Source organism: Chelon labrosus, assembly GCF_963514085.1.
Source record: "Chelon labrosus genome assembly, chromosome: 8".
Classification (NCBI taxonomy): domain Eukaryota; kingdom Metazoa; phylum Chordata; class Actinopteri; order Mugiliformes; family Mugilidae; genus Chelon; species Chelon labrosus.
The window spans coordinates 8,437,276-8,463,264 of NC_140358.1; the positions used below are offsets into that span (position 1 = coordinate 8,437,276).

Sequence of the window (25,989 nt, forward strand, 5' to 3'; positions counted from 1 at the left end):
TGGTAGATCGTCAGTGAATTTAAATGTGTCACAACCTCAATACTGTGTGAGCCTGAACAAATGGAAAGCATTTTCTGCCCTTCCGAACAACAAGAGGTTCAGCCTTCATTGACTTTTAATGAAATGCTACTTGGCTTTTTTTTCTGTAGGGGATTAAGTGGGTTAAAAACTTTCCGGTTGCTGTTAATGCTGTTCATCTGGCCAAATTATTGCCTTGCGCCTAAATGATCCAAATTGCAGCCTTACAGCTCTCACAAGCTGTTTCTTAAATGCCACTTAGCTGCTGGATCCCAGAGTGTGCCCTTGTTGATTTATTAGGAGGTGGAATGGCTGAAAACCAGCAGAGCGACAAGGAGACGTATCCACTGTAGAGGTCACTCCCCTTGTGACTGTCTGCCTTTTAGTTCAGAAGCTTCCAATCTCTGCTTGCAATCCTTTGTCGGCACAAGACTGTTTCAGATTCTGAGATATGCATCTGAATGCATAGAGTCTCCAGGGGATACCTTTGATGAATATTTCATAAACCACAACAGCTCTTTTATTACAGGAAATTGGTCGTATTCAAATAATGTGTTCACCTCAACAATAAGCAACAGGATTCATTCAGCGCTCCTGACAAGGAGCAGATTGTTCTTCAGCTCGGCACAGTGGTTACTTGGCAGGGAAAGGCATAAACGGAAGATGCGACATTGAACAATGACAAGGAAAAAAGGCAAAATGGCACGACAGTCACAGCCTGGGCCTTTGTGTTGTTTAACGTCATTTGAGTTTCCACTTCTTTTTTTCTGGTTGTTTATACCGTGGAGGGCATATCTATATCATGCTGGCTTTACATCATTTGTCATGTCCCAAAAAGGTGGTTTAACACCGTCTTTAAAGGCTGTGTGAAGTCCCTCTCTTCTCTCTTGCAGTTGGCAGGTCAAGATAAAAAAAGTACACTCTTGGACATTTTGGAAGAAAAATGTATTTTCTTCATGTTATTGAGGTAAGTATTTCTTCTTTTTAGTTTATCTAAGCTTTTGCTTAATTTTTTTTTTTTTTAAAGAATGTTCAAAGCAGATCAAACACTAGTTAAATGTAAGTTAGCAAAACTTTATTTCCACCGTGGGTCGAGTCTTTGCCACATTCGTTTGAACACATAACTTTATAACCTGTAACTCCTCTATGACATAGTTAAAATGCATGCTTTGTGTGAGTTGTGACAGGTTTTGTGATGGTTGCAACTGCAAAAAGTGATTTATAAAAGGCAAGACCAATCTGCACTTTTTAAGCAAAAAGTCCAGGGAAGGATCATATTCCCTGAGCTGCTGTACGAAGAAAATACAATCCTTTGTTTCATTCACCTTGATTCTTATTGAGATCACTGAAACAAACAACACATCGAACAACAATATGTCCCAGTCCCAGAGTTTGTTTCACAATAGTATGTTGACCAATAGTACTGAATAGCTCCCAGAGTCCTCCCCTGCCCTCCTCCCTCCTGAATGCAGCTCTATTATGGGCACAGTAGCAAGCATCACGGTGATTTATTGCCAGAGAAAGCTCAAGTTGTTTAAAATGACTGGTGTGATTAGTCATATATGCGTCAGAGCTGAAAAAGGGGTGCACAGTGCTCCTGTAAATTAACAGCAGCTGCAGACTGTAGTCGACCACAGCAAGGTGGTCAAACGTGGTAAGCGTCAGAGTCGCTCGGGGACAAGGAGAGAAAGTGGGTCATTACACCCCTTTCAGGTATGACTAGGTTGAAGCAAGTGGTAGGCTCCGTTCAAGACTCAGAGGCTCGGCAAAGAAATGATTTCAGCAATGAAAATAAAGTCTAATAGTCTGTGACTCTGCCAAAATTCCACTTGAGATGCCGCAAAAAATATGCTCTGTGTATTCCACAAACCCTTCGAGTATCTCCACACTCCCATTATTTCTGACAAAATAACATTGCTCCTGAAAGTACCTTTTCATTTAGTCACTGTGCTTTATTTTTTTTTTTTTAAAAAGAAGGATAATTTCCTCTTGCCTCCAATTTTTAATCTTAGAAAGGGGTCTAAATAAGACATTTTTACTTAACTTATAGTTGGCTTTACGCTGAATCAACAAGCAACTGCTGAAGAGTGTGGTCTTTGAAGGAGTAGCTCAATGTTTTGGAAAATAAGCTTATTTTCTGTATTTTCAGAGATTTCAGTGAGATCACTGATGCCACTTTTTTGTTTGTGTATTAAGAATAGAGCAAAATGAGCGGCATTAACCTATCTTATACTCCATCATAATATACATACTAAATATGCAGTAAAAAATATAAATAAACTGAAATATAATGAATGTTAAAATGACAATCTTACTATTGCATTGACCCATTTCTTGGCTTAACTTGTCAAGTTGTCAAGAGAGTCACCACTCTGAGTTGTTGATAGAAAAGAAAAAGCGACAGTTTTTAGTTTTATGCTATATTAAGTAAATTGAACATAATTAAATCTAAGTTCTTCGGAATATATATTCTTAAAAACGATGCCATGTGGATTTGTTGTCTAATGAAAGTATTGAGGAGCCATGTACTAAACAAAGGCAGTGAAAAAGGCTTCAAGCTATTAAACATGGATGTAAATTATGCACAACCAAAAACAAAAAATGAGAAAATGTATTCAAAATGTGCTCAATGAAAGAGCCCCTTTAATACTCAGGCATAAAGTGATATCGACCTCATCTAAGCCAAACAAACCCTTCCTTCATTGATCCGTCAGAAGCTCAGTCCACAAATTTATGATGTGCATTGCCAAGGCAACAACGCCAACATAAGAACAAACAATGCAACAAAAGCACTGGTTATGTGAAACATTGCAAAACTAATGTTACCTACATAACAAACAGAAACAAACCAACTTCTGCATCCACCTTGAAGCTCTCCACCATAAGAAAGCCTTATTGACATGGCCAAGGTGAAAGGGCCAGAAAACTGCAGTTCTTCAAATGGCCACATGAGGCTGGCTCTAAAAGTGAGTCAATCTACATATTCCTCCGTATTAAAATCCCCAGCTTTACAACAGAAATGACTCCTGAATTTTAAAGCCAACTAATATGTGGTGAAAGTCGAGTTGGCGTCGACTAGTCAGTGACATCAACAGTAGAACGTAATGCTTTGTAACAATGAAATCTATATTCTTGAACTGAATACATATTGTAGAGTCTGACACAAAGGAATCTATGGAACTTTTCTGCAAGTTTATTGAAGCTTGAACACAAACTACTGTCAACCGTAGCCCACGTCAACACCATGAACACCATCAGTCTGATATGCGGCTCTCGCTCGGAAAAACTCTCAGCTCTACCATAACTTCCGTCTCTCGCATGGTGCATTAACTGACATCAAGGACAAAAACACGCTCTACAACCACAGCAACAATGTCAACGAATGGAACACAACAGAACTATATGCGCTTGTCAATACTGTGCGCTGCAGATATGTATAGTCTATATAAATCGGCACAGTCAGTAGCGTTTAATAGTACTTCACAGCGTGTTGTAAGGACAGGATAGTGTATATATATAAAAAAAAAGTGGTATATCTCCGAATCCTTTTTCGTGTATAGCAGCTAAAAGTCTAATAACTCAGACAATGAAATTCACCAGCAAATTGTTGATGTGCAGCCTCCTTCTCTCTCTGTTACCACAGGACGTTTGATGAAGTTGCTAACTGACTGATGCTGAGAGGATTTGGGCCGTTCATCTGCTAGTGTTAGCAGATGCTTTTTCAGATGAGTGTGCACTGCAGTAGTACATTTGTTGTATTTCAGGACTGACTTATATATTCTGCATGTCACAGTAGAATGCACTTCCTCTATAGTGAAGTATTTCCACACACGATGATACGCTGCTAGTTTACTGCAATGACCCACTCCTCACCTTTCTTCTCTGAGGTGTCCGTGTTGTTATTGTCACGTGATCGGCGACTGGTCAACTTCCTGCTGAAAGTGTCATGGCGCAGAAGTAATGTCAACTAGTTGACTAGTCGGTACAACTCCTATCTTACAGGCTGGTTCAAAAACTGGTTTGTAGATCAAATTAACCCATTTGAGGTAAAGGGGCCCTACCCAGTCATCACCTCCCCACCTCCAGTCCAATCAAACTATATCTTTTCCCATTTTTGAATTAGCTGTGAATTTGACAGATTGGAGCAGCCACATTGAGCTTCGAAATTGCTCCTCAGGAATCCTAAGGGTGACATCTCAGAGGGTTCGTCAATCTTCACATACAGTCTATGATCTCCTCTCCCCTTCCCTATGCTCTGTGCATCCCTTGTTGCTGGTTGTGAGGAGATATTTGATAAATCTGACGAAAAAGTGTATTGGATTAAAATGACTGACTACCTCTAACGCACTTCAAGAATGTCTTTGTGATGAAATCCCATAATTGACTTTTTGGTAAATGCACTTTCTATTCGCCTGTGGCTACACTACATTCTGCTCTGTTGAGATTTCTGTCAGCAAGGGAATTCATGCCTTTACTTGTTCTACAACGTATTTGTGTCATTACCGAACACCAGTGCAAAACTGCAAAACTTGAGAGAAGCTTTGCTCTTTGCCTGTGAGACTCAAAAACTTTGACCTTTATTACTTATGTTTTTGGTGGTTACACACGTTTCCATGATTAAACTCCAAAGTAGCTCTGTTGGAAATGCCAGAGTGGCATTGCACTGTCTGTGTTGGTGAGTTATCTCCTAAAATGAGAAAAATACATTATCAGAAAACAGAATTGGCTCAGAGGGCAGCTACATTCGAGTTATGTTGCCAATAGCTGTTTGTTTTAACAGTGTTAATGTGTTTTAGGAAGATGGCTCCATTAAGCGTTTGCATCTTGACACGTTGTAGCTTATTCTTTGAAAGGCTAATGACCTTAACATTTTGCTTAACTGGCCTTTGGCAATGGCAGCTGTAAAACATTTTTACATCAAATTGATGCTTAAAGTAATTGCTCTGGTGAATTCCCAAAAGCACTTTAACCTCACGCCAACCCAGTTTTAGCTTTCCATTTAATGCTACATTCACCACATACTCAGATTGTGATTTTTATATGGCATCCAAGAACATATTAAGACATGAGTTCAAGCCCAAGTACACAACATCAGAAATTTCAGCAAGATCAAAACAAGCTGTCATCAAAATGTCAGACTACTGAGCACTATTCAAAGCTCAGTGGATCTGACTTTGAACATCCATTGGTGTTTGTTGGTGCTATTGATAGAACATTCTGAAGATAAAAAGAAGGCAAACTATGGCACTGTTTCTTAATTGCTCGCATCCAGCCATTTACCTCTGCATATAACAAAACCACAGAAAGGCTTGTGCTAATTACAATGCAGAAATGTCTCAGTGCCTTACAAATGTTTATATTTAGAGCCAGACTCTAATTTTGCGTCCTTTCATTACACACTGAGTGAGCACACGCATACTGCTTCCAGACAAAACTCCAGACTACATGCTTTGGTTTTGTAATTGGAGGATGACATTCTTTTGAATTTTCTTCCACAAAGCTCAGTGTTTTGAATGTTAAGCATGTTTTACTGACTAAATATAAAAATGGATGGAGAATTAAAATGTAAAAAAAAAAAAAGCTTGTTGTGGTCTTAAAATGTGAAAGAAACCCAACACTGTGTTTGTGACCTAGTTTCACAGCACCTTCATAGGACTAAACAGCAACTCTTCTGCTGCTAATCGCAACAGCTGCTGACACATTTTGGTCGGTATCTTAAATAAAAAAACAACCTGACCGACAAAAGTCAAAACTTACACCTATTGTCCAATCATAAAGTATGGTATAACATAAAAACATCAACATAGACCTCACAGACTTTATTCGTTTAGACTGATAGTGGTTGTTACTGACATGTGGTTATTTTTAGGGCTGTCCCAATTAGTATACTGAGATCAGTATTGGGGCAGAGCCAGGCATTTTTTAAATGATCAAATCGTATCGGTATTGGGCTTTAGCCAAGTCCAATCTTTTGTAGTTATTTATTTTAGGTCTGCCATAAACCAACCATAAATGAATAATAGAACAGGCCGAGTACACTCAAGTAAAGGCGGAACAAAACTAACGACAAACACTGAATGCTACTTCAAGGCGAGCCAAGGTACGAGCTACCCTCTGGACACTATTCCAGTCGCACAGTGAACATGTGATCTAGGAGAATACAAGTAAGATGAGCCTTTATGAATCTGCAGGGAAGAACATTTTGTCTATTTAAAATCGGATCGGCACTCGGATCGACCGATGAATATTAAAAGATCGGTATCGAATCGCAGGGGGCTAAAAAACTTGATCGGGACATCCATAGTATTAGTAGTAGTACCTACAGTCTATGTATATAAACTAAAACTTTCCAATAAAAATATTAACCTTAACCAGTCATAAATTCCCAAAGGGACCGTTCTTCCCAGGATATCTCACCTGGCCAGCGGGCCTCAGCAAATGTCAGCAATGTATTGACCACATTTTTTCTTTCTCGCCTCAGAAGATACTTAAAAGTATCCTTGATAAAAATAAAAAAAGGGCAGAGCAAGGACAGTCCTGGTTATTTGGACACTACTTGTGCTGTGACTGCTGATGTTTTCACAAGAGCTGAGGCATAGATAAGACCACAGACTGAAAAAAAACAAAAATTAACTATTTGAACTGAGATTTTGTGCACATCATTTTGTGTCATCACTGTGTGTCACTGACTTGGGCAACACTTGGCCTATACAATGTAAGAATTGCATTGTGGGATTGCTGGACACTTACCTCTTTCATTTATTTATAAGTAGAATTTCGGTGCCCTGAATACACAGTCAGACATTAAAATAAATGGGAGGACAGTCAATGTAGTGCACTATGTAATGAACAGAGTGTCCTTTCAGACACAGTGACAGTTTTGTTAGTTGGTGTCAGTCAAACATCCTGTTTCTAATGGCAACCACTGCTGGCACAGCAGATTAACTGATACTGGACATGTTTACATGGACATTATTTCTTCAACCACATCATCCCAATTATCCTGCTCAGAAATTCCAACTTAATTGTTTATATGGGCACCAAATAAAATACTCACATTAATATATAAGTAATAAACACCCAAAATAGCCATCAGAGTAGAACTTTTGTGACAACACTAAAGTCGTTTAATAGAAGAAGATGACCAAGATGTACTAAGACCTACCCATATTTGTTCATCTCTTCAAACACTTGTTTTACCAGCGTGTTGTTTTGCTATCACCATGTTTCTGTCTGTTCCTACCAATTAGAAAGCGCTCCATGTCTTTGTAGGCCCAACTACATGTAGTCAGCTCATCTCACTAGCATCCACAGAAAAATCAGGCAATATCTGGAGCAGAAGAATGGATTAGAAATCCTTCTGCAGGGACACAGTTGACAGGAATTCCAATTGGCTTTGAGGAGTCATTGATTGATGTCACAACCGATATGACTGTGAAGTAGAGGTTTGCAAAGAAGCAACCAACTGAATTTTGGATTTCAGTGCAAGGTCAGTCCAGAGGACTGGGTAATGTGGCAATGAAAAGCCTTCCCACATTTGCATCTAGCTCTCTGTGAAGCTTTTAAAAAAATATCTCTAAATATCTCTAATATGCATGAATTTGGATTTCCAGTTCCTATTGTTCTCTTTACCCAGTATTGCTTAAATTATTTCAGTATATCAATCAATGCAGCTGTATTAACTGACCAGGAGAAAACACAAAAGATACAAGATGTGTGACAGTTACATGGAAGCTGTGCAGCCTCGTACTGTATGTCTAGTGTTTGCAACATGTTGCCTTGTGCTGTATTGTGCATGTTGTCAGGTTGTCTTCAGTGAGATTAATGTCATGCACTGCCAATGGGCTCATTTTACCCTGTACCGACTAAGTTGATGACGCATTAGTGACTGACCAGTATTTTCGAAATTGAATTTTCCATGCTGGCGCCTGTCCAGAACCAGCTGTCTGTATTCAGCAGGCATCACCAAACAGCAGCCTGCATGTATTTGGCAGCTATAGAGCATTCCTACTTCATTTATCCAAATTCTCCAGACCTTAGGAGTTGACAGGCTTGGTAATCAGTGTCCACAAGCATAATCCCCATGGTCTCAAGACACAGCACAATCAAATCCCCACTCTCTTTCTCTCCTCCATCCTTTCTCAATTTTATATATAAAATCTCTTGAAAATCACCTTGCAAGAGAAAACACATCCATAAATAGGCATACTGCACAGTGTCTGAAAGCTTGTGTTCACATGTGTGAAGGCCATCTGCACTGCTGTTGCTGGGTGGGAAAACGCTATACCAGCTGTAATTACTTCCTTTGTGGATCCTCATTTTCAAGTAATATTTCCATAGGAACCCAGCCGTACGTTTCTCGCAGCTTAATGCGTTAAGAATCCTGCCAGGTTTGTTGTGTGTGTGTTTCTGTGTGTGTGTATGTGTGTTGTCATTTTTGCAGGGGAGGATTAATAAATCTGATAATAACCATTTGCCATGTTTTGGAAAAGGTTACACCTCTGCAGTGGGACTTTCCAAAGTCTCTAACTGAGATGTTCCATTTTTACTCTTGAGAAAATGAGAAACTCCGAATAAAACAAACACACAAAAAACAACACAACATTGCCAACCAGAGTGTAACCACAGTACTTGGGAGACATTAGCAGTTCTCATGTGACTGGCCATGTGAAGAGACTGGAGCTCTGAAAAATAAGTCTGGTGCAGGCTGCTGCAGGACAAAGAGCCAAAGGTAGAGACAAGGGAAACAGAGAGAGAGAGAAAGAAAGCTTCTCCTGCATCACTGGCAGGAAAGCTGAGGTGATCAACTGTCTCTGCTTTCCCAGCTGTTTTGCGTTTAAGCTCAAGTCAGATGATTCCTTTTATACCTGAAGGAAGGGTTTTTTATGGTGGAGTTTTCTCATTTTTGCCTCTCTTAAATCATTTAGTAGAAGACACCGTTTCCAGATTTTGCTGCAAAATATTTCCCAGTAATAGTGTTTCACAGGTGGACAGTAAGGTACAGATAAAAGAAGTTGAAACAGCAATAAATAAAAGTCTGAACGCTTCAGTCTTTTTCATAGCATCACCACCAAAACACATAAATATAAATGTCAGTGGGTATTTTTCCATGCAGACAGTAATGCAACATTTCCATTTAAGGGCAGGTACATTCTTTTTCTTTTTCAGTTTGTTGTTTGTGTTTTTTGTTTTGACGTTTTTTACATCATTCTATAGCTTCCCAGTAGCGTATCTCGTGTAGTCAAGTCCGAACATAAAAAAGGCTATTTTCTAACGTGCCTCTTTGTGACTGAGCCAAACCTTCTTGAGAATTGTGTGGTCTTTCAAATTGTCTATTTCCTCCCAGTAACTTAGCTATGCTGTATGTTTACAGTGGGTGGCCGTTTAGTTGTGGCATGCAATGCCGTGGATGATTAGTATGAACCCCCACTCTCAGAGTAGCAAGTTAAATGTGTAATGAAGGCTCTTCCTAGGACTGGTGGATAAAGACTATATGCAAGGGCTTCTATGTGTGTGTGCAACAAATAAAAGGGCAGAGAATTCCTACTCTAACTGCATGCCTGTTGAAAGAGGCTTCCAAGATAACAATTTTGTCACTTTCCAAGTCAACGAACTCCATGTGTGTGGAGGGAGTCAGTGCTTTCTGCGAGTATGTGTTTCAATCAGACTGATGGTAAATGGTCGTGTTTGTTATATAGTGCTTTTCTACCTGTTAGTACTCAAAGCGCTTTACAGTCACAGAGACACATCTACCCGTTTGGTCACACAAGCACACACACACACCAGATGTCTCGCTCAAGGACACTTCGGCATGAGGCATGTTTCAATGATCTAAGGATCAAACCGCTAACCCTCCAGTTCATGGACAACCTGCCCTACGTACTGAACATAGACTGTATGGACAACGTCTCCCCACTTCCTTGCATTAGCCAAACTGACGCTATTTTCCCGGGGACACGGGCAACGCCATTTTGCGACTTTGCCAGACTCTGCCAGACTCACTTGCGTTTTCAAATAACTAACTAAAACAAAATGCACCCAAAAAATCGACACTTGGATATGCATCCACATTATATTCATTTATTCATTCATTCATTTTCTGTAACCGCTTGTCCTCTGGAGGGTCGCGGGGGGGCTGGAGCCTATCCCAGCTGTCATTGGGCAAGAGGCAGGGTACACCCTGGACACCAACTACCTAAAATGACACAAACCATCCTTGAAAAAAAAATATTTGCCACGGATTTTAGAGTTTTGGTTTGTCGCAAGTCCCATCCACTAACATGGAGGAGGTGGAGCTTATGACCGGTACTGCAGCCAGACACCAGGGGGAGCTCTACTTGCTTTGGCTTCACTTTTGAGGAGCAGTTCCATCTTTATACAGTCTATGGTACTGAGCCACAGCCGCCACAGTTAATGTCAGGTTGTCTTGATTAATTATTAGTCAGTAACATGTGAGAAATTACCCTACAGGGAGATACACACAGGTTCTTACTTTGACGACAGTCTATGTTGATAACGAGAAGTGACTGACTTAAAAACGAAAATATGCATTTCTGGAGTGCTTTTCATGCCCAAATTCTCCCCGCATAGACGGCAAGACTATTCTACTGGCATGCCAACAACATAGCTAGCTATACTGGCTGCATGCTCATTTACATATTGCAAATCATCCTTGTGTTTCCTCTTCAGCACTCTTCCATTGCACGATATGATCTGACAGTGACAGAGGGTTCATCGGATCACCGGCCAAGTATTTCTTTAAAGTGCCTTCCCTTTTCCTCGGATATCCAACTAGTGCAGTAAAGAGAAAATAGAAACAAGTCTCATATCTTTATTCATTTATTGGGCCTTAACTGCCTCATTAGGAACTTGTAAGGCAGGTCAGAAATCAAGTGATGACTATTTAGAGCTGATAAATTTCCTCACTCTTCAAATCTCAACACATGGGCTCCTCTAGGCAGCTGACTGAAAATGAAGCTAATTGATGCCTACAAAGCAGGGAAAGACTATAAAAAGATATCAAAGGCCTTCCAGCTCTCAATTTCCACTTTATGAAATGTCATTAGGAAATGGCATTTAAGAGTAACTGTGAAAGTCTCGACAAGATCCGGAGGAGCAGGAAAACTGTCAGATCAAACTGCTCCTCTCAAAGGCAGAAAGGCGAAGTAAGACCGTCATGTGGCTGCAGAGCCCAGTGGTGATGCACTGTTCCACTGTGCAGCATCCGTGTACAAACAGGGTCAACATGGAAGGCTCATCAGAAGGAAATAGTACCTCCAACCACATCAAAAAAAGTCAACATCTAAGGTATAAAAAGCAACGTCTGATTTTATGAACCCCTTATGTGGTCAGATGAAGTCAAATTTGAGGTCTTTGGCCACGATCATCAAAGTTACGTTTGAATAAAAAAGAACCAGCTTTTAATGAAACTAACACCTTGCCAGGTATTTAGCATGGGGTGGAAATATGCTGCTTTGAGGTTGTGTGGTGGCTAGTGGCACAGAAAATACTGCAAGGAAAGAAGAAGAGAGGCTGGTTGGATTGTTGAGTTTTCTGAGCCTCGCCAACTGTGAACAATGTCTTTCGCTGTGATGATGAAGATGATCTTTGAATAACCTTCTAGTTTGAGCTCCCTAAATTTAATTGTAACTTAAACAATGGGACATGCAGATTAGGACCCACTCAGTAGTTTTAGATTTGCTAAGAAAGATAATTGCTGCCTTAATTATGTTCAGGCAGAAATTGCCGCCACAGGATTTTGACCCCCGGAGACATCTTCACACACACTTGGTTAGAGATCGGCAACAAAATCACTGTAGTTAAGGGTTTGGGAAAGAGGGAGGATTCAGTTGAATGCTAATCAAGTTCATTATGCCAATGTTGACATTTTTTTCAATGTTGATCTGTTCCTTTTACCTAAATATAATGATTGTAACGTTTAATTGTGACTTTATATATATATATATATATATATATATATATATATATATTTTATATATTTTTTTTTTTTACAAAAAACAGAATCTGGGCAATGTAGCATTTCCTACAAATATTAATATGTAGTTTAAATTATATCAGAAGTGACTTGGCACAAATATGGTACTCACAATGTGTTTTATTGTTTCAGCATGAGAATTTAAATAAACCTTAAAATAATACATGGCTTGTTTGACATCAGGCTTGTTAAACTGAATTGAAGCCACAAGTCTGTTTAAAACCAGCAAGGACTGAAACCAAAAGGACACGATGTTCGCCAGTGCGACTGTCTAAGCTCCTGCCCACCTCGATCTATCACAGCACTGCCTATGGCTCCCAGGAGGCCCGGTGCACTATGCAGCCCCCACCCCACCTTTCCACACCCCCTCGCCTCCACCGCCATCACCACCCCGCCATGAGTGACAGGCATCCAGTTCCGCCTGACTGGAGCCTCTATCTTCTAACTCTCAAGGACAACTAAGACGACATATTGTCATCGTCTCATCTCTCTCATTCCCACGACTGCCTCCTACGTAGCTGCGCATATTCATGCGCTCTCTCTTCCCACACACACATACATGCACGGAAGCATCCGCGACCCACTCACCTGTAACGACATCTACGTGACCTTTGCTTAATGTCCTCGGGTGCCTCACCAGAACCCATTCGCACAAACAACCCGCAGGTCTGGCTGCGTCTGCCGCTTCTCATTCGCTCCTTTCTATGTGAGCTGTGTTTGAAACCATCTAGGTGGAGGTTGTTAAGAACCACTTCAGACAGAAACCTTGAATAGAGGAAATAAACAAGGCATTGTCTGTGAAGGCTTCCACACAGTCCTGAGTTTCAATGTTTTCCTTGCTGTAGAGATCTGAATTCTTTATCTTGCACTGTACAACATTCTGAGGCATCTTGTGATGCGAGAAAAGACCAGCTGTTAGCAGGAATATCATACACAGACGAAGACAGTTTTTCCAAAAAAAAAAATTTTTAGTCTGCAGTGACGTTTCTTTTGCAATCAATGTGCGTTTCACTAAGGTACTATTGGTTGTTTGCTGTGTAACCTTTAAGTGTTCAAACACAAGGCTCTGTTTTGAAAAGTAACAATAACACCCAAAGACGTCATTGTGTTGTTGTCTGTGCTTTTGCTTTCTTATAAACTAGCTCCGCGAGTTGTTTTTGCACTTCAGCGCGCTCTCAGAAGTTGTAACGCCTGGTAAGACAACAGGGAGTCTACGCTGAACTTCAGATTAGAGGCTGTTGCTTATAGCCACAGCAGGAAACTTCACATGTTGACAGGAAACTCTTTTAAATCAGAAAAATGTCAAATCCCAGAAATTTGAAATGTGATTTCAGAGAACTGTGCAGGGTTTGAAAGAATGGCCAGACTCATTACCAAAGACAGTTTCTTCTATAATAGTGGGTATTCGAAAGGCAGGCTAAGAGTAGAGAGCTTTTATTTGCAGAGGATGTTTTTTTTTAAGAAAAAAAAAGTCTTTATGTGTTTAAAGTGCCTATCCATAGTAACTGCTATGGACCTATTTTCAACAAACTTTACAAACTGCCTTTGAATGCAAAGATTTGTTCATTTAAATGTCAATGAATCTTTGGCTAATGGATTGGAGAAGACGCCATAAGATTTAAATCACTTAATGTGTTTATCTCAATGAAAATATACTGCAGGACATTCAGTGCATTTTGAAATAAATAATAAAATAAACTTCTTGAACTGAAATGCTTTTAATTGCCTGTGGGATAAATTAAAGGATTATCTTATCTTACATGTGTAGTTTGTAAGTTGCAGATCATTTCCGATTCCAAAGACGTTTCAGTACCCACACACCAAGCTGCAGAAAATAGCTAAAGCTGCACTAATCAAGTCATGAAAAATTGTGTAAATTTTGGTCACTGAGACATCTAATAAATTAACTCCAGGATTCACAATGTCACCGTTTTAGTACACATGGTTTTCAGTGTGCTTAAGTCCAATGAAAAGGCTTCAATAAACCTACTGAATATCTGCCCTATACAGCATCTTCACAAAGTTAGCCAGTATCTGCTGAACATAAAATAGTCGTTTTCTTTTTGGGGGGGGGGGGGGGTTCATAAGATTAGCTATAAATTGTCAATTGGTTGACAATAATGTTTCTGACTGATCTAGTAATTAACGCCTTTGCTACTTGCCTAGTGTACTTTTGCAGCAAGGGAAACTTGTGCCTACCACAGCTTTAATGTCACAGTGGTGTAACCGCTGGAGTGTTTTAAATTTATTAGATGTCTCGGTGACCACAGTATTCACATAGTAGCCTTTCACAATCCTCGTACAGAAATTGTAACATAAATAGGATTCCATGTGCTGCCCTTTTATCTGTCTGTTCAGTGTCATATGGGAAGCTAATTAACTTTCACAGTATACTTTTAAGAGTTTGCCATCAAGTGTCACTTGATGGCAAACTGCGAATTTCTATTCAGAAATGAAACAAGAAAATATTGAAAACATGTTTTTTTTTCTCTGTGTTCCCCAAAAATTATGATCCCAAAAAGTAATTATAATAAGCATCATCCTCACACTGAGGTAAAACACTGTTCTGCACTCTAAAGTGTTCCCCTTATTGCAGCATAAATCACACTGCAAGTTTCCCAATGTATTGAAGCATCTATAAGTATCAAAAGAGGCCACACAGAGGCTATTCATTTCTATTTTCAGAATGCCAATTATTGTGCACAGCAGCCGCTTTTGCTATTGAACCAGTTAAAGTCAAACTGTTGTAATACATTATTATCTATTTCAGCCTGGTGTGGGGGGGAGATTCTCACTGCTGGATTTTCATCAAAAGAGATAGCCTGCTGAAAATGTAATTCACTGTTTTAGTATAAATCAATAAGCCTCTAGAATCTATTCCCCCATTCCACCTTTATGTTAATATAAAAGAAATGCTCAAATAGAACTTTAATTCACCACACAGACTTTCAGACTGTTTAATAGCCCCAATTTTATCCATAACTGCTCAATTGACACTTAAATTTCAAGCCCATCTTAATTTGGCTTCTCCTGACAATTTTAAGTTTTACTCCTCTTTGGAGCCAAGGCTACTGTGACCCATGTTAATGGAGATTTATAGGCTAGTGCCATTCTAACAGTGATCTTCTATTAAGAATTATATCCCATTTGATTATTATTGCCCTGTTCTTCTCCACAAAAAAAAAAAGAAAGAAAGAAAGAAAAGCCGAAGTCATGGTTATGTGTAAGGCTGTGTCTTTAAACTTCATGGAAGCTGCACATAAGCAAACACGTTCAATTCTAAACATGTGAAACAGTTTAAAGTGGAAGCTAATTTTGTGTTAGAGGACATTCAAATGGTTCTGATAGGGGGATATAAATCCTGATGGACTCCCATCTGAGTGTATTCATTAATCATGCGTCTCATTGGCGAGGCTCTGATTTGCCACTGAGACAGATGAAGATGAACTCAGCAATATATTTCTCATCATAACACAACCCTCACATAAATATTAATAGCATATTTTCAGCTGGTGGGCATGAATCATTTTTCAGACAGGGAATTTTAAGAGCTATCCATGCGTGTCCAAGAACAGTACATAAGCAAGCAGTTGTGATAAACAACACCGCTTTGAGGCAACACTGAAGAGAAGGCTTTAACTGTGCGGGAGATCTCAAATATCTTTATTTTATTTACTTCTAGATAAAATTCTATCAGATCATTATCTTATTCGACCGTACAGCTTGTCAATACAAATACTTTAATTCCTCTGGCAGTGTTATTAGTTTATGTATGCGAGTGCCCACTTCCAAATTGCACAGTTAACAACTATCTGGTGAAGATAATGGAGCTAAAGAGCCAGATCTTTCCCCGCTGAGATGGTAGAGACCAAAAATGGAGCTAAAACATTATTGGATTTACACAGAAAAACAGAACCAACTCAGTTCTAATTTTGCTCCGCATATTATTGTACTGTAAAGGGCAACTTTTTGTCATAAACACAAAATCAGCAAAAAAATATTTTTTTACGCCTAAAATTTGTTGTGCTGCCTCCAAGTGGTGAAAAATCAGTTAATGCACTTAAAAGATACTGAAAAACAATTTTTTTTCATTTGTAACCTATATCTGTCTGTTTTTTGTTTTGTTTTTATTTCATGCCATGCTTTCTGTTTTAATGGATTGTTTCGCCCTTATTATTCAGATTACTTAAGGCTTATTATTTGAGTAAACTTTTAACAAACTGTAAAGATGTGTCAGTCTCATCAACAATTTTCATCACATTTGTAACAATTCCTCAGTGCTTTTTCTCATTCATGCAACTCCAGTATACGTTTCCCATTCAGGGAAACAGGTGACATCGAAAACACCGGACCCATTTGAATAATTGAAAAGATCTGAGCTGATGCTGTAGCACGGTGAAGCATGTTGACTGACATTCAAGATGGACAGAGACGAGCAAGAACTGGTGGAAATTATATGTCATGTCACCGATCTGTATTGTCGTTTAAAATGAAGCAACGATATAGTGAATGATTTTCATGCATTGATCACAGAGGTGTGGGCTTGTTTTTGTCACTGCAGGTGTATGACCTTCAGTACAAAGCTGTAGTGGATGGCGTAGAGACAGACAGCATGATGGAGATTGACCCTGGTCACCACATTGAGATCTTCAGAATGGGAAATGGGAGTGAGGAGGTTCTCGAGGTGCACGACTTCAAAAATGTAAGTAAAGGTTAAACAAGGCCATGAAGGCTATTCTTGTCTTGATGAAAAACCGATGTCATAATTGTGTCTTCCCTACAGCAGAAGAAGGGTTATGATGTTCATATCCTGCCCTTTTCAAAGAGACAATTGACCACATTTATCCTTTTTTGAAATCATATTTTCTCTTTGACAGTCTGTTCTCCTCCTTTGTCACTCTCAATGAAAGAGACAAAGCCGTGACAGACCTTTGAAACATCTCAGAAACAGAGAAATGGAAATTTTTTTCCACTGAGGTGTTCACGCAGGGACCAAAATAAAAAAAGATTTTTTAAAATGCCGTACATACGCATAATGTCAGTAATTGATACCACAACAGCAGAGCTGGGGGAGATTTGTTGTGCTTAAGTACACACACACGACAGCCCACAGAAGAATGTGTTTTTTTCCACCACTAATTCTATACAGCAACTTCTTTGCAGTACAGAGACAAACACCATTAGGTAGCCCACTTCTATTTGCTTCTTACACCTTTTTCAACTGCAATTTTCTCTCCAGCAGAACTCATTAACTTACCTTTCATTCCTAAATCCTGCTCGAGTATGCAGGAGGTTATACTTGCCGCACCTCAGAGAAGGGAGCTTGCTGCTTGACTGGGTAATGAATGCATTTACTCTTGTACTATTATTTACTGTGAAATGTTGGGTTGCGAGGCTGAATGTTACAGGATACACCTCATCTCAAACAAAAACCTACATTGAGTTGTTATTGTTTTCAGTACAATGGTCTTTGTCAGTCTAAAACGGGTATATGATGGAAACCAGCGCAACACCGGATAAATTTAACCTCAACCATCAGTCTCCTCTGTTCCTTTCTCTCCCCCTCACCAAGCCCAGCATGTGTGTGTGTGTTAGTGTGTGTGTTCCTCATGCCCACAAACACACACACTTATGCATAAACATATGTGCCTGTTGCTTGTTCCACTTCCTGTTAGTGAAGCACATCCCTTGAGGAGATTTGCTTGATTCAGTACTCCACTATGGAAGACTAAGTAACAAGCGAGTGAGCAGAGTAATTCAAACCTCACTGTGGCAAAAAAAAAAAAAAAAAAGGAACTCAGACAAAACTCACAATAGGTTATAGTAAGTGTTGGCTTGCATGCTGATGTTAGAATTGGTTTTGGTTAATACACAGAGAAAAAAAATGGGATTGTCACATGTTATTACACAGACCAAAGCCACCATTAAAACAACGTCCATCAAGCCTCAGGGTTGTGTGCAGTGGAAAATTAGAGGTTTATGCCAACAGGACTCTTGGCCACTCTTTCTAACTTTTTTTTTCCATTTCTCTTCTGTTAAAATGAGACAACCTGAGAGGGAATAACCAGTTGTTTTCATGTTAAAGCAAACTATACAAAAGCACATTTTGGTAAATCGTCCAAAATGTGTCTATATGCATTAGATACCCTAACCCTAACCCTAACTTCCAGTCATGGCACACATCTGTGTATACATTTTAACTGTTTACCAAAGGAAGCCTATAATAAAATCAGAATACAGTAAGGACTGAATTGTTGGTTATGATTTGTTTAGGGTCTCACTTTCTGCTGCTGTGTTTTTGTCATCTCTCTGTGTACATGATGTGCATTTCTGACAATCAAGCTCTGAGTTCCTCAAAACTTTCCCGAGATGATGTGCAACTGGGGATGCTGAAGTTACAACAAATATTTTTTTGCTGCTAATAACTTCCCTTCACCTTTTCATGCTTGGAAAATATTGGGAAAATCCTTCGGGCCACACCTGCAGCTCTGCAGACCTTCAGTCAGTAACAGTGGCTCAAAAAGTCAGGATGAAAGCCATTAAGCACACATATACAGATTGTGCAGCGGCAAGCCTGTTTTCATACTGAAAGACATTTAGGGCCTGTCCACACGTACGAAAACGATCTTTTTTCTCTCCGTTTTTGACGTCATCGTTTCAAGAAATATCCGCGTCTACACGGGTCCGTTTCAGCACGACCGAAAACGCTACTTCCTATTCCAGGCCTATAGGTGGCGCTGTTTCGGTTTCAGAAATTCACCAAAAATGGAGAGGAAGATGCGGAGCATGCGCACAAAGCTTGAGCGCTGTTTACAAATCGCCTTTTTTGCTCAGCGTGGTGGTACAGGAGCATGATATTTTGCCCTAGTAACCCTAATAGGCTCAATATCTTCTCCAGCATGAAAACTAGCATGTAGTCCGCCATTGTTGTTGATGTTGTTACGAGACGTCTCGCGGGAGGTGGAAGGCTGCTCGGGAGTGTGGCGATGACGTCATCGTTTTCCCGTTTTCCCCGTCCACAAGAAAACGCAGGAGCTGCGTTTTCGAATTTCTCCACCCTGGGACCCGTTTTCAGAAAAGTCCGTTTTAGGGCAATGCGTTTACAGGATACGTGTGGACGATCGGCCAAAACGATTAAAAAAACCTCCGTTTTGGCGTATTTGCGTTTACGTGTGGACAGGGCCTTAGATTATAATTTACAGGTACATGCCTCATGTAAATCAACATCCATCCATTAATCTATATGTCGTCTCCACCCATTTATCCGTAGCAGGGCTGCTGAGGTCTGCAGCCTGTACTTGTAAACACAGAGCAAGAAGAAAGGCACAACTTCGACCGGTCTTTCGCAGCGCTAATGCATATAGACACTTACAACAGCACTATCACATTCACAATTACATCTACAGGAGGTTTTGTCACAATTAGCTTAAATCTGTATGTCTCTGGACTGTGGGAGGAAAACCACAGCATCAGTGTATGTAAACCAAGGTTCATTCGCCGGTGACCTTCAGATGTAACTGCTGGTAGCCTCACAACACAGGTACCACCAGACACTTGCCCAAGTTGTCAGTTATCAGCTTCTTACCTTCGAATGGCACCCAGCTGGACGTACTAGCCAGCCAACATCCATAAATCATGTCAGACGCTGGGAGAAACAGCTGGTGTACGCAGTCATGCTGTAGTAAGTCATATTTATGTTAATGCTGTTTTTAATACAGTTTATTTTTCTCAGTCAATTTAGTGAGTTGTTTCTTTCATTTCTCACCTGTTAAACAGCACATCCAAAACATCTGATCTTAAATTAAACGATAGCTGTGGCAGAAACACGCTTGTACTGTTACAAACACAAATACAACCTCAGTGTCATATTCATACTGATGGGCTATCGTACTGGTCCATGGAAAGATACAGCTACAACACTGGACTTGTTAAAGACTGAACCACAAAACAAGTTAGGGGTTCGACACAATGCACAGGGCTGACTGGAGAGAGCTGGATTGGATAATTAAGCACAGATGATGCCAAATAAAAAGGAGTAAAACATACGGAGATTAAATATTTCAAAATAAAACAGGAAGAAACTAGAATTAACGGGATAACAATGGTGTAACGTCTTAGAAGTCGAATAATGTAGCAGATGTTTACATGATTAAATTAAAAAATGATTACTTAAATGATTACACCAAATCATACAAATGCATATATAAGTGACAGGTGTTTGACTTTTTTTTTTGTTTGTTTTGCGTACTCAGTGCTGTCTTCATTTTCACATAGCCAGCAAGGTGAGTTGGTCAAAGGGGAATGTGAAAAAAAAAAGTCTAACCTTTCTTTCTTCCGCTGCTCTGCCTCCTCATCGCACAGCAAATAATACGGAAGCATCCAAAATCGCCTCCAGCATTTATCCATCTAAAATTTCTTCAGACCGTCTTTTAAATTCATGACTGCAGGAATTCTACTGATGATGTTGAGGATAGCCTACGGTAACATAACATCCTGCTAGGGTTTTCTGTGATTGACTGTGATGTCCAGATACTGTGAGGAGGACTATGAGGATGCACAAAAAAAAAAAAATACAAACTGAAACAGCCACACAGACAATGTGTGAAATATCACATTCATTGTGTTTAATGTTTAAAAAAGTTCAGATTTAGTAAAATTTTCATTACGTTACATTTTTTATTACTGGTAGAAAAGTAATTGTGAGAGTTTGGTTTACAGACTTCATAATTAATAAATGTTCCCTAAACAGAGACTGTTTTGTCGGTAACATCAAAGCGCCAACCAAACTAACATCTGCTCACACGACTATGAATGAACTGAATGATGAATGCAGATACGTGCTCTCTATTCTGAAGACTCAGATGAGCATCGTGCACATGGATACACCAAGTGGATAGTTCACCATTGTTAGAATGACATTGCCGTTCCATTTCTCATGGCTGTGTTAATGTGTCTTTCTTCATTTTCTGGTTGACCAAGCCCAGTAATCATTGCATCTCATCACAACATCGCCCTCTTCCCTTGTCCACCAGCTCGCCAACACAGCAGACCCAAATTAAACAGAGACTCATCACAATGAAGCCCGGCATAAACATAATGCTTTTGTGCTTGAAACCATTATTGCCCCATCCCTTTTCCACACGGATGAAATTACATGCGGTAGATTATGACAGCCATCAGTTTGTATCATGTCTCGTGCTGCTGGTATCTGGTTCTCAGAGTGACAGCACCACAGAAAATGTAGAAATAGCACCCACATGGTCAAGTTAACCAATTCAAAAGCGATGTCATAGCAATCACTGTGTACTGTAATTAAATTTAGATTGAATCAAGTCCATTTTCATGGTACTGCTCATACAATTTTCGCTTGATACAATTTTAAAGCAGCCGTGGCAGATGTAGATCCTGCCGTCTGTTCTAATACAGTATGCTGAATGAGCTGCTCTGCTCTGCAGAAAATAAATTGGATACAATCTGATCTACGGAAGGTCTTTCAGACTTATTCCGGCTGAATATCTTAGATTAACATAGAATAGCAGTGAGAGAGAATTAACAGATCTTTCTTGCCTATTCAGGCTCTGTGTGTCAGACTGAATAGAGCCACAGTCCACATGGTAGAGGATCATCAGTGGAGCTGAAGAGAGCGACTCCACACTTGACTGCGCAGATTAAGAGAGTGACAGGGACCTATGACTGGCTAATTCAATGGGGGCACTCTCTGTAGAAAACACTTCATTCTCAACAATGTCACTTGGCTCTCCTGTGCAATATATCCTGCTATGAAGTATTATGCAGCCAAGGTGGAGCACCCCCACCTTTTTTTACTTAGTTCAGCTTGAAAGCAACATCTGTGTTGCAAGGTCCAAGTCGGCATCACTTTTATACCACGGTAAAAGAAGAAAAAAGATCAAACTACACCTCCTCTCACTCATTAGGTTTTAACTTTTTGTAACAGCTTTGATTATCGGCAAAAAGCTGAGCGTTTTAAAACGATCGCCCCAGTTCTTATGGAATATCCACATCACAGAAAGCTAATGAATGATACATATATCCGAATTTCTGAGCATTCCTCCTTCTTTTTTTCAAAGGGAATCACTGGGATCCGGTTTGCTGAACATCAGAGGTGCTACATCAGGACCCAAACTAAGAAACTACCCACAGTGACAGAGGTGGAGACTGAGGACACAGAGTTACTGGTATGCCTCCTCTCTCTCTCACCGTCTATACCTTGGACTCTCTGTAGTCCTGCAGAGGCTGTCATGCATATTACAAGGAGATAACCAGAGAGGAGCACTGTGTGCACCACACCAATCCTCAGCCTGTCCATCTTATCCTATCTCCCCCACCATTCTCACTGAAGAATAAACTGGGGTTTGTGGTGCCTGTGAAACTGCCAGAAAACAACCCACAAACCCATAGCCTCTTTGTGGCTCACATCAAATAGTGTTTGCTGTCAATCTTGAGCCAATATTAATTTTTAATCATCTCCTCCAAAGGCTCTACCCAAATAGCCTAAAGGGGGAAGGGTGCAAGAGAGGTCTGAGTGAAAGGTAAACCATTAAAATGGTATTTTTTAAGATGCTTTCTTTGTAAAATTCACGAGGCTCCCTCTCCAAGTTTAGAGTGATTTATTTTACTTCTCTGGCTTCTTATACTTGTATGTGAACTTCGGCAAAAGGAATGGAAGAAATTCAGTCAATCAAAATTCCCATTTTTTCAGTGTCACAGTGCAATTCACTGAGTGGGCCTCGTGTTCAAAGAGAAAATCCTTCTCTGAAACGTCTCTACTGCTAGCATGCTCTCATTTACATTTCACATTGTAGATGAGAAGAAGTAGCTGGCAAATATCTGACACTCCCCACTCACCGCATCATTTAAAAAACAGAATAAGCCAATTGTCCGCCCGGTCTTGGTTTTATCTTTAAGAATGCAAGCTGTTATACGGCAAAAAAAAAAGAAAAGAAAAGAAAAGAAAAGAAAAAACAACAATAACAACAAACTCAAATACTGTTTTGTTTTAGATTATTTTCATCTTCAAAATGTCTGATCCATATATACAGGCACTAATTGCCCAGGCAGCACCATATGTCCATGCCATCTCTGTCTTCTTTTGTGCACTGTGAAGCCTAATTGGCTTAATTCACAGCTCCAAAGTGATTCATCTAACACCAGCAATGTGATTACAGGGCGTATACCAGCCGTTACAGAAGCCCCTATATTCAATAAAATAATGATTCAAAAGGTGTTCTTAAGCTATGGTTTCCATTAAGTGTAACGGTAATGAGTTTACCATGACGCTGAGCTCGGTACCTATTGCTATCCAGATTGTATTTCCTGTTTTATTTTGTAATTAGTTATCTCTAAGCATTTTAATTAATTTTACTTCCTGCCTTTTCCTGCTCTTGTTATTACACTCACCTGTCTTGCCTTAAGTCTTTTGTCTGTGTACTCATCCCCTCATTAGTTTCACCAGTGTCTTATTTCCCAATTAGCTCTGCCTGTGTATATATGGCCCTGCCTCCTCCTTTGTCTCTTGTCCATTTGTCTGTGTTTCATTGCCGTGTACTATAGTTGTGTCTCCTAAATTTTGTGTGCTTTGGCCTTGCGCTACTTTTGGATTCTTCCTCGTCTTAATTGCTCCTTTGGATTAATTCTTTTGTTGCACCCTTGTTTTGGAGTCCCCTGCTCATCACCGAAGCGCCTTTAGTTGTCTTTTTAACAAGTTTCATTAAAGTTCTTTTGTTTCCTGTTCCTGCCTTCTCCTGTGTCTTGCATTTGGGCCCTCCCCTTCTCCCTGCTACATGTCGTGACATTAAGTTGTTCTAATCAGTCAAACACTGTTACAACCTTGCCGTAAGAGACAACAAGTGATAATGCCCATTAAGGAGCCTTGAATCAGCGGTTAAACCATGTAGTGAGAATCAGGCAATGAAACTCGCAACCCTGTCTTCTACTATTAATCTTTAAAAACTTGTACTATTATCTAGGTTGTTATGCCAAATATGTTTTGTGCAAAGTTTAATTACTGCCTTGATTGTAGTCACAGACCACATTTCATTTGATTGAAGATTGTTGCCCCAAGTAGATTTCAAAAGATTTTTTTAGGACAACAAATTATAGCAGAAATATTCTCACACGCTCATGAAAAGTGTAATACAGCTGGAAAAGATGTATTTAGCGTTGCTAAGTGTGATATGTAAACATGTTTTCCAGGGGTTCGGAGGTCTCTAAAGATTTTTGTGTTTAAAGGGAGAACATCGTTCTGAAAGTGATTGAAAGATATTGATAAAAGTCATATCTCTGTGCAGTAAATGTGATGCAACACTGAGCTTATTTTACTATAAAGACTGGATACAAGGGGAAACGTTCATCAGCACCTTTTTTTTTAAATGTTTTAGATTTAATTTGCTGAATACATAAGATGGCAGGTTTTACATAGGTTACTTGTCGGAGTATTTTTTGACTTGACTTCCTGGAAACTGTGAGAGTTTGGTTTACAGATTTCATAATTAAGAAATGTTCCCTAAACAGAAACTGTTTTGTCGGTAACATCAAGGCACAAACCAAATTAACATCTGCTGACGTGACTGTGAATGAACTGAATGATGAGTGCAGATACGTGCTCTCTATTCTGAAGACTCAGATGAGCATCGTGCACATGGATACACCAAGTGGATAGTTCACCATTGTTAGAATGACATTGCCTTTCCATTTCTCATGGCTGTGTTCATGTGTCTTTCTTCATTTTCTAGTTGACCAAGCCCAGATATTGATAAAAGTCATATCTCTGTGCAGTAATTTGATGCAACACTGAGCTTATTTTACCATAAACACTGGATACAAGGGAAAAAGTTCATCGGCACCTTTTTTTAAAACATGTTTTAGATTAAATTTGTTGCAAAGATGACAGGTTTTACATAGGTTACTTGTCTGAGTATTTTTTGACTTGACTTCCTGGTTTCCTCTGGTTGCCTTGACTACCTTAAACTGACAAGTTGAAGGCTCCGGGAGTGACATAGACCTAGGGATTCTTGGTGTGTACTGGAAATACAGTGGTGATATTGCAGTGCTGCTCCATTGCAGCCCACCAACCTGAAATGTGACACTGGCTCTCCTTAAGATACCAAATAATTACTTGGTTCATATATCCATATATTCATTAATAAATGCCATAAAAATTGCATTCATCTGCCATAGATTTGCTGTTTTTGTCATTACTCCTTATTCAGTGTAGTTACACCACTGTGTTTTGCTAGTATTTTTGCAGACCGCAACCACTGAATTATATAACAGAACTACAGTAAATATCAAGAGGGCATATTTAGGTAACAAACAGCGACCTGTTTTGACCTCACCAAAGTCTGTTCTCACATTAGACGGCGGCCTCTGCTCGGTCCTCTGTGAGAATCCACCCACACGTGACCCTGCAAAGAACAGCACAAGTTCCTCCTCAGGTGGTGAAACACATGAAGCTCACAAGGGTTAAAGCCAAGCACTAATGGCTCCTATCTTAACCCCTCCACAGGCTTTTAGGGGAAAAAAGGCTCAGAGCAGCCGTGGCATGCTTTAGAGCTGAGGTGAAAAACAATGGGAAAAAATTGCGTAAAAACTGCAAGCGGCTGATAAGGACATGCAGGCCCTGCGAGAGAGAACCAGGTGACAAACATGAATTGTTTGCCAGGATTTTTTTCTTTCCCTTTTCAATTTGTCTTCCCTGTGAAATGTCTGGGGGAGTAATCCCTGCACGTTATTCCAGTTCCCCCAGTCTGACACAGAAATCGCTGTCCTCCTCCCTCACACCCTTTAACATTGTCAACGGATGCTGCTTGCTCCATTAAACAGCCACTTAATATGGATGACCAAGGCTCACCCAGCAACCCAAAACCTCCCACTCAGACAACAACTGCAGACAACAAAAACTGTATGCTGAGAGGCAACACCACTGCAGAGGATGTGAATACACTAAAGTCCTGCAA

At 39.9% G+C, this 25,989-nt stretch overlaps 1 protein-coding gene across 2 annotated transcripts in view; it reads left to right on the forward strand.

Moving 5' to 3' along the window:
- Positions 1-25,989, forward strand: part of tnmd (tenomodulin) — a 51,305-nt gene that overhangs the window by 14,282 nt on the left and 11,034 nt on the right. For both annotated transcript variants that reach the window (XM_084550298.1, XM_084550299.1), the window contains exons 3-4: positions 16,575-16,715; positions 22,102-22,209. In XM_084550298.1, coding sequence (XP_084406424.1) covers positions 16,575-16,715; positions 22,102-22,209 — 249 coding nt within the window. The remainder of the gene's footprint in view (positions 1-16,574; positions 16,716-22,101; positions 22,210-25,989) is intronic.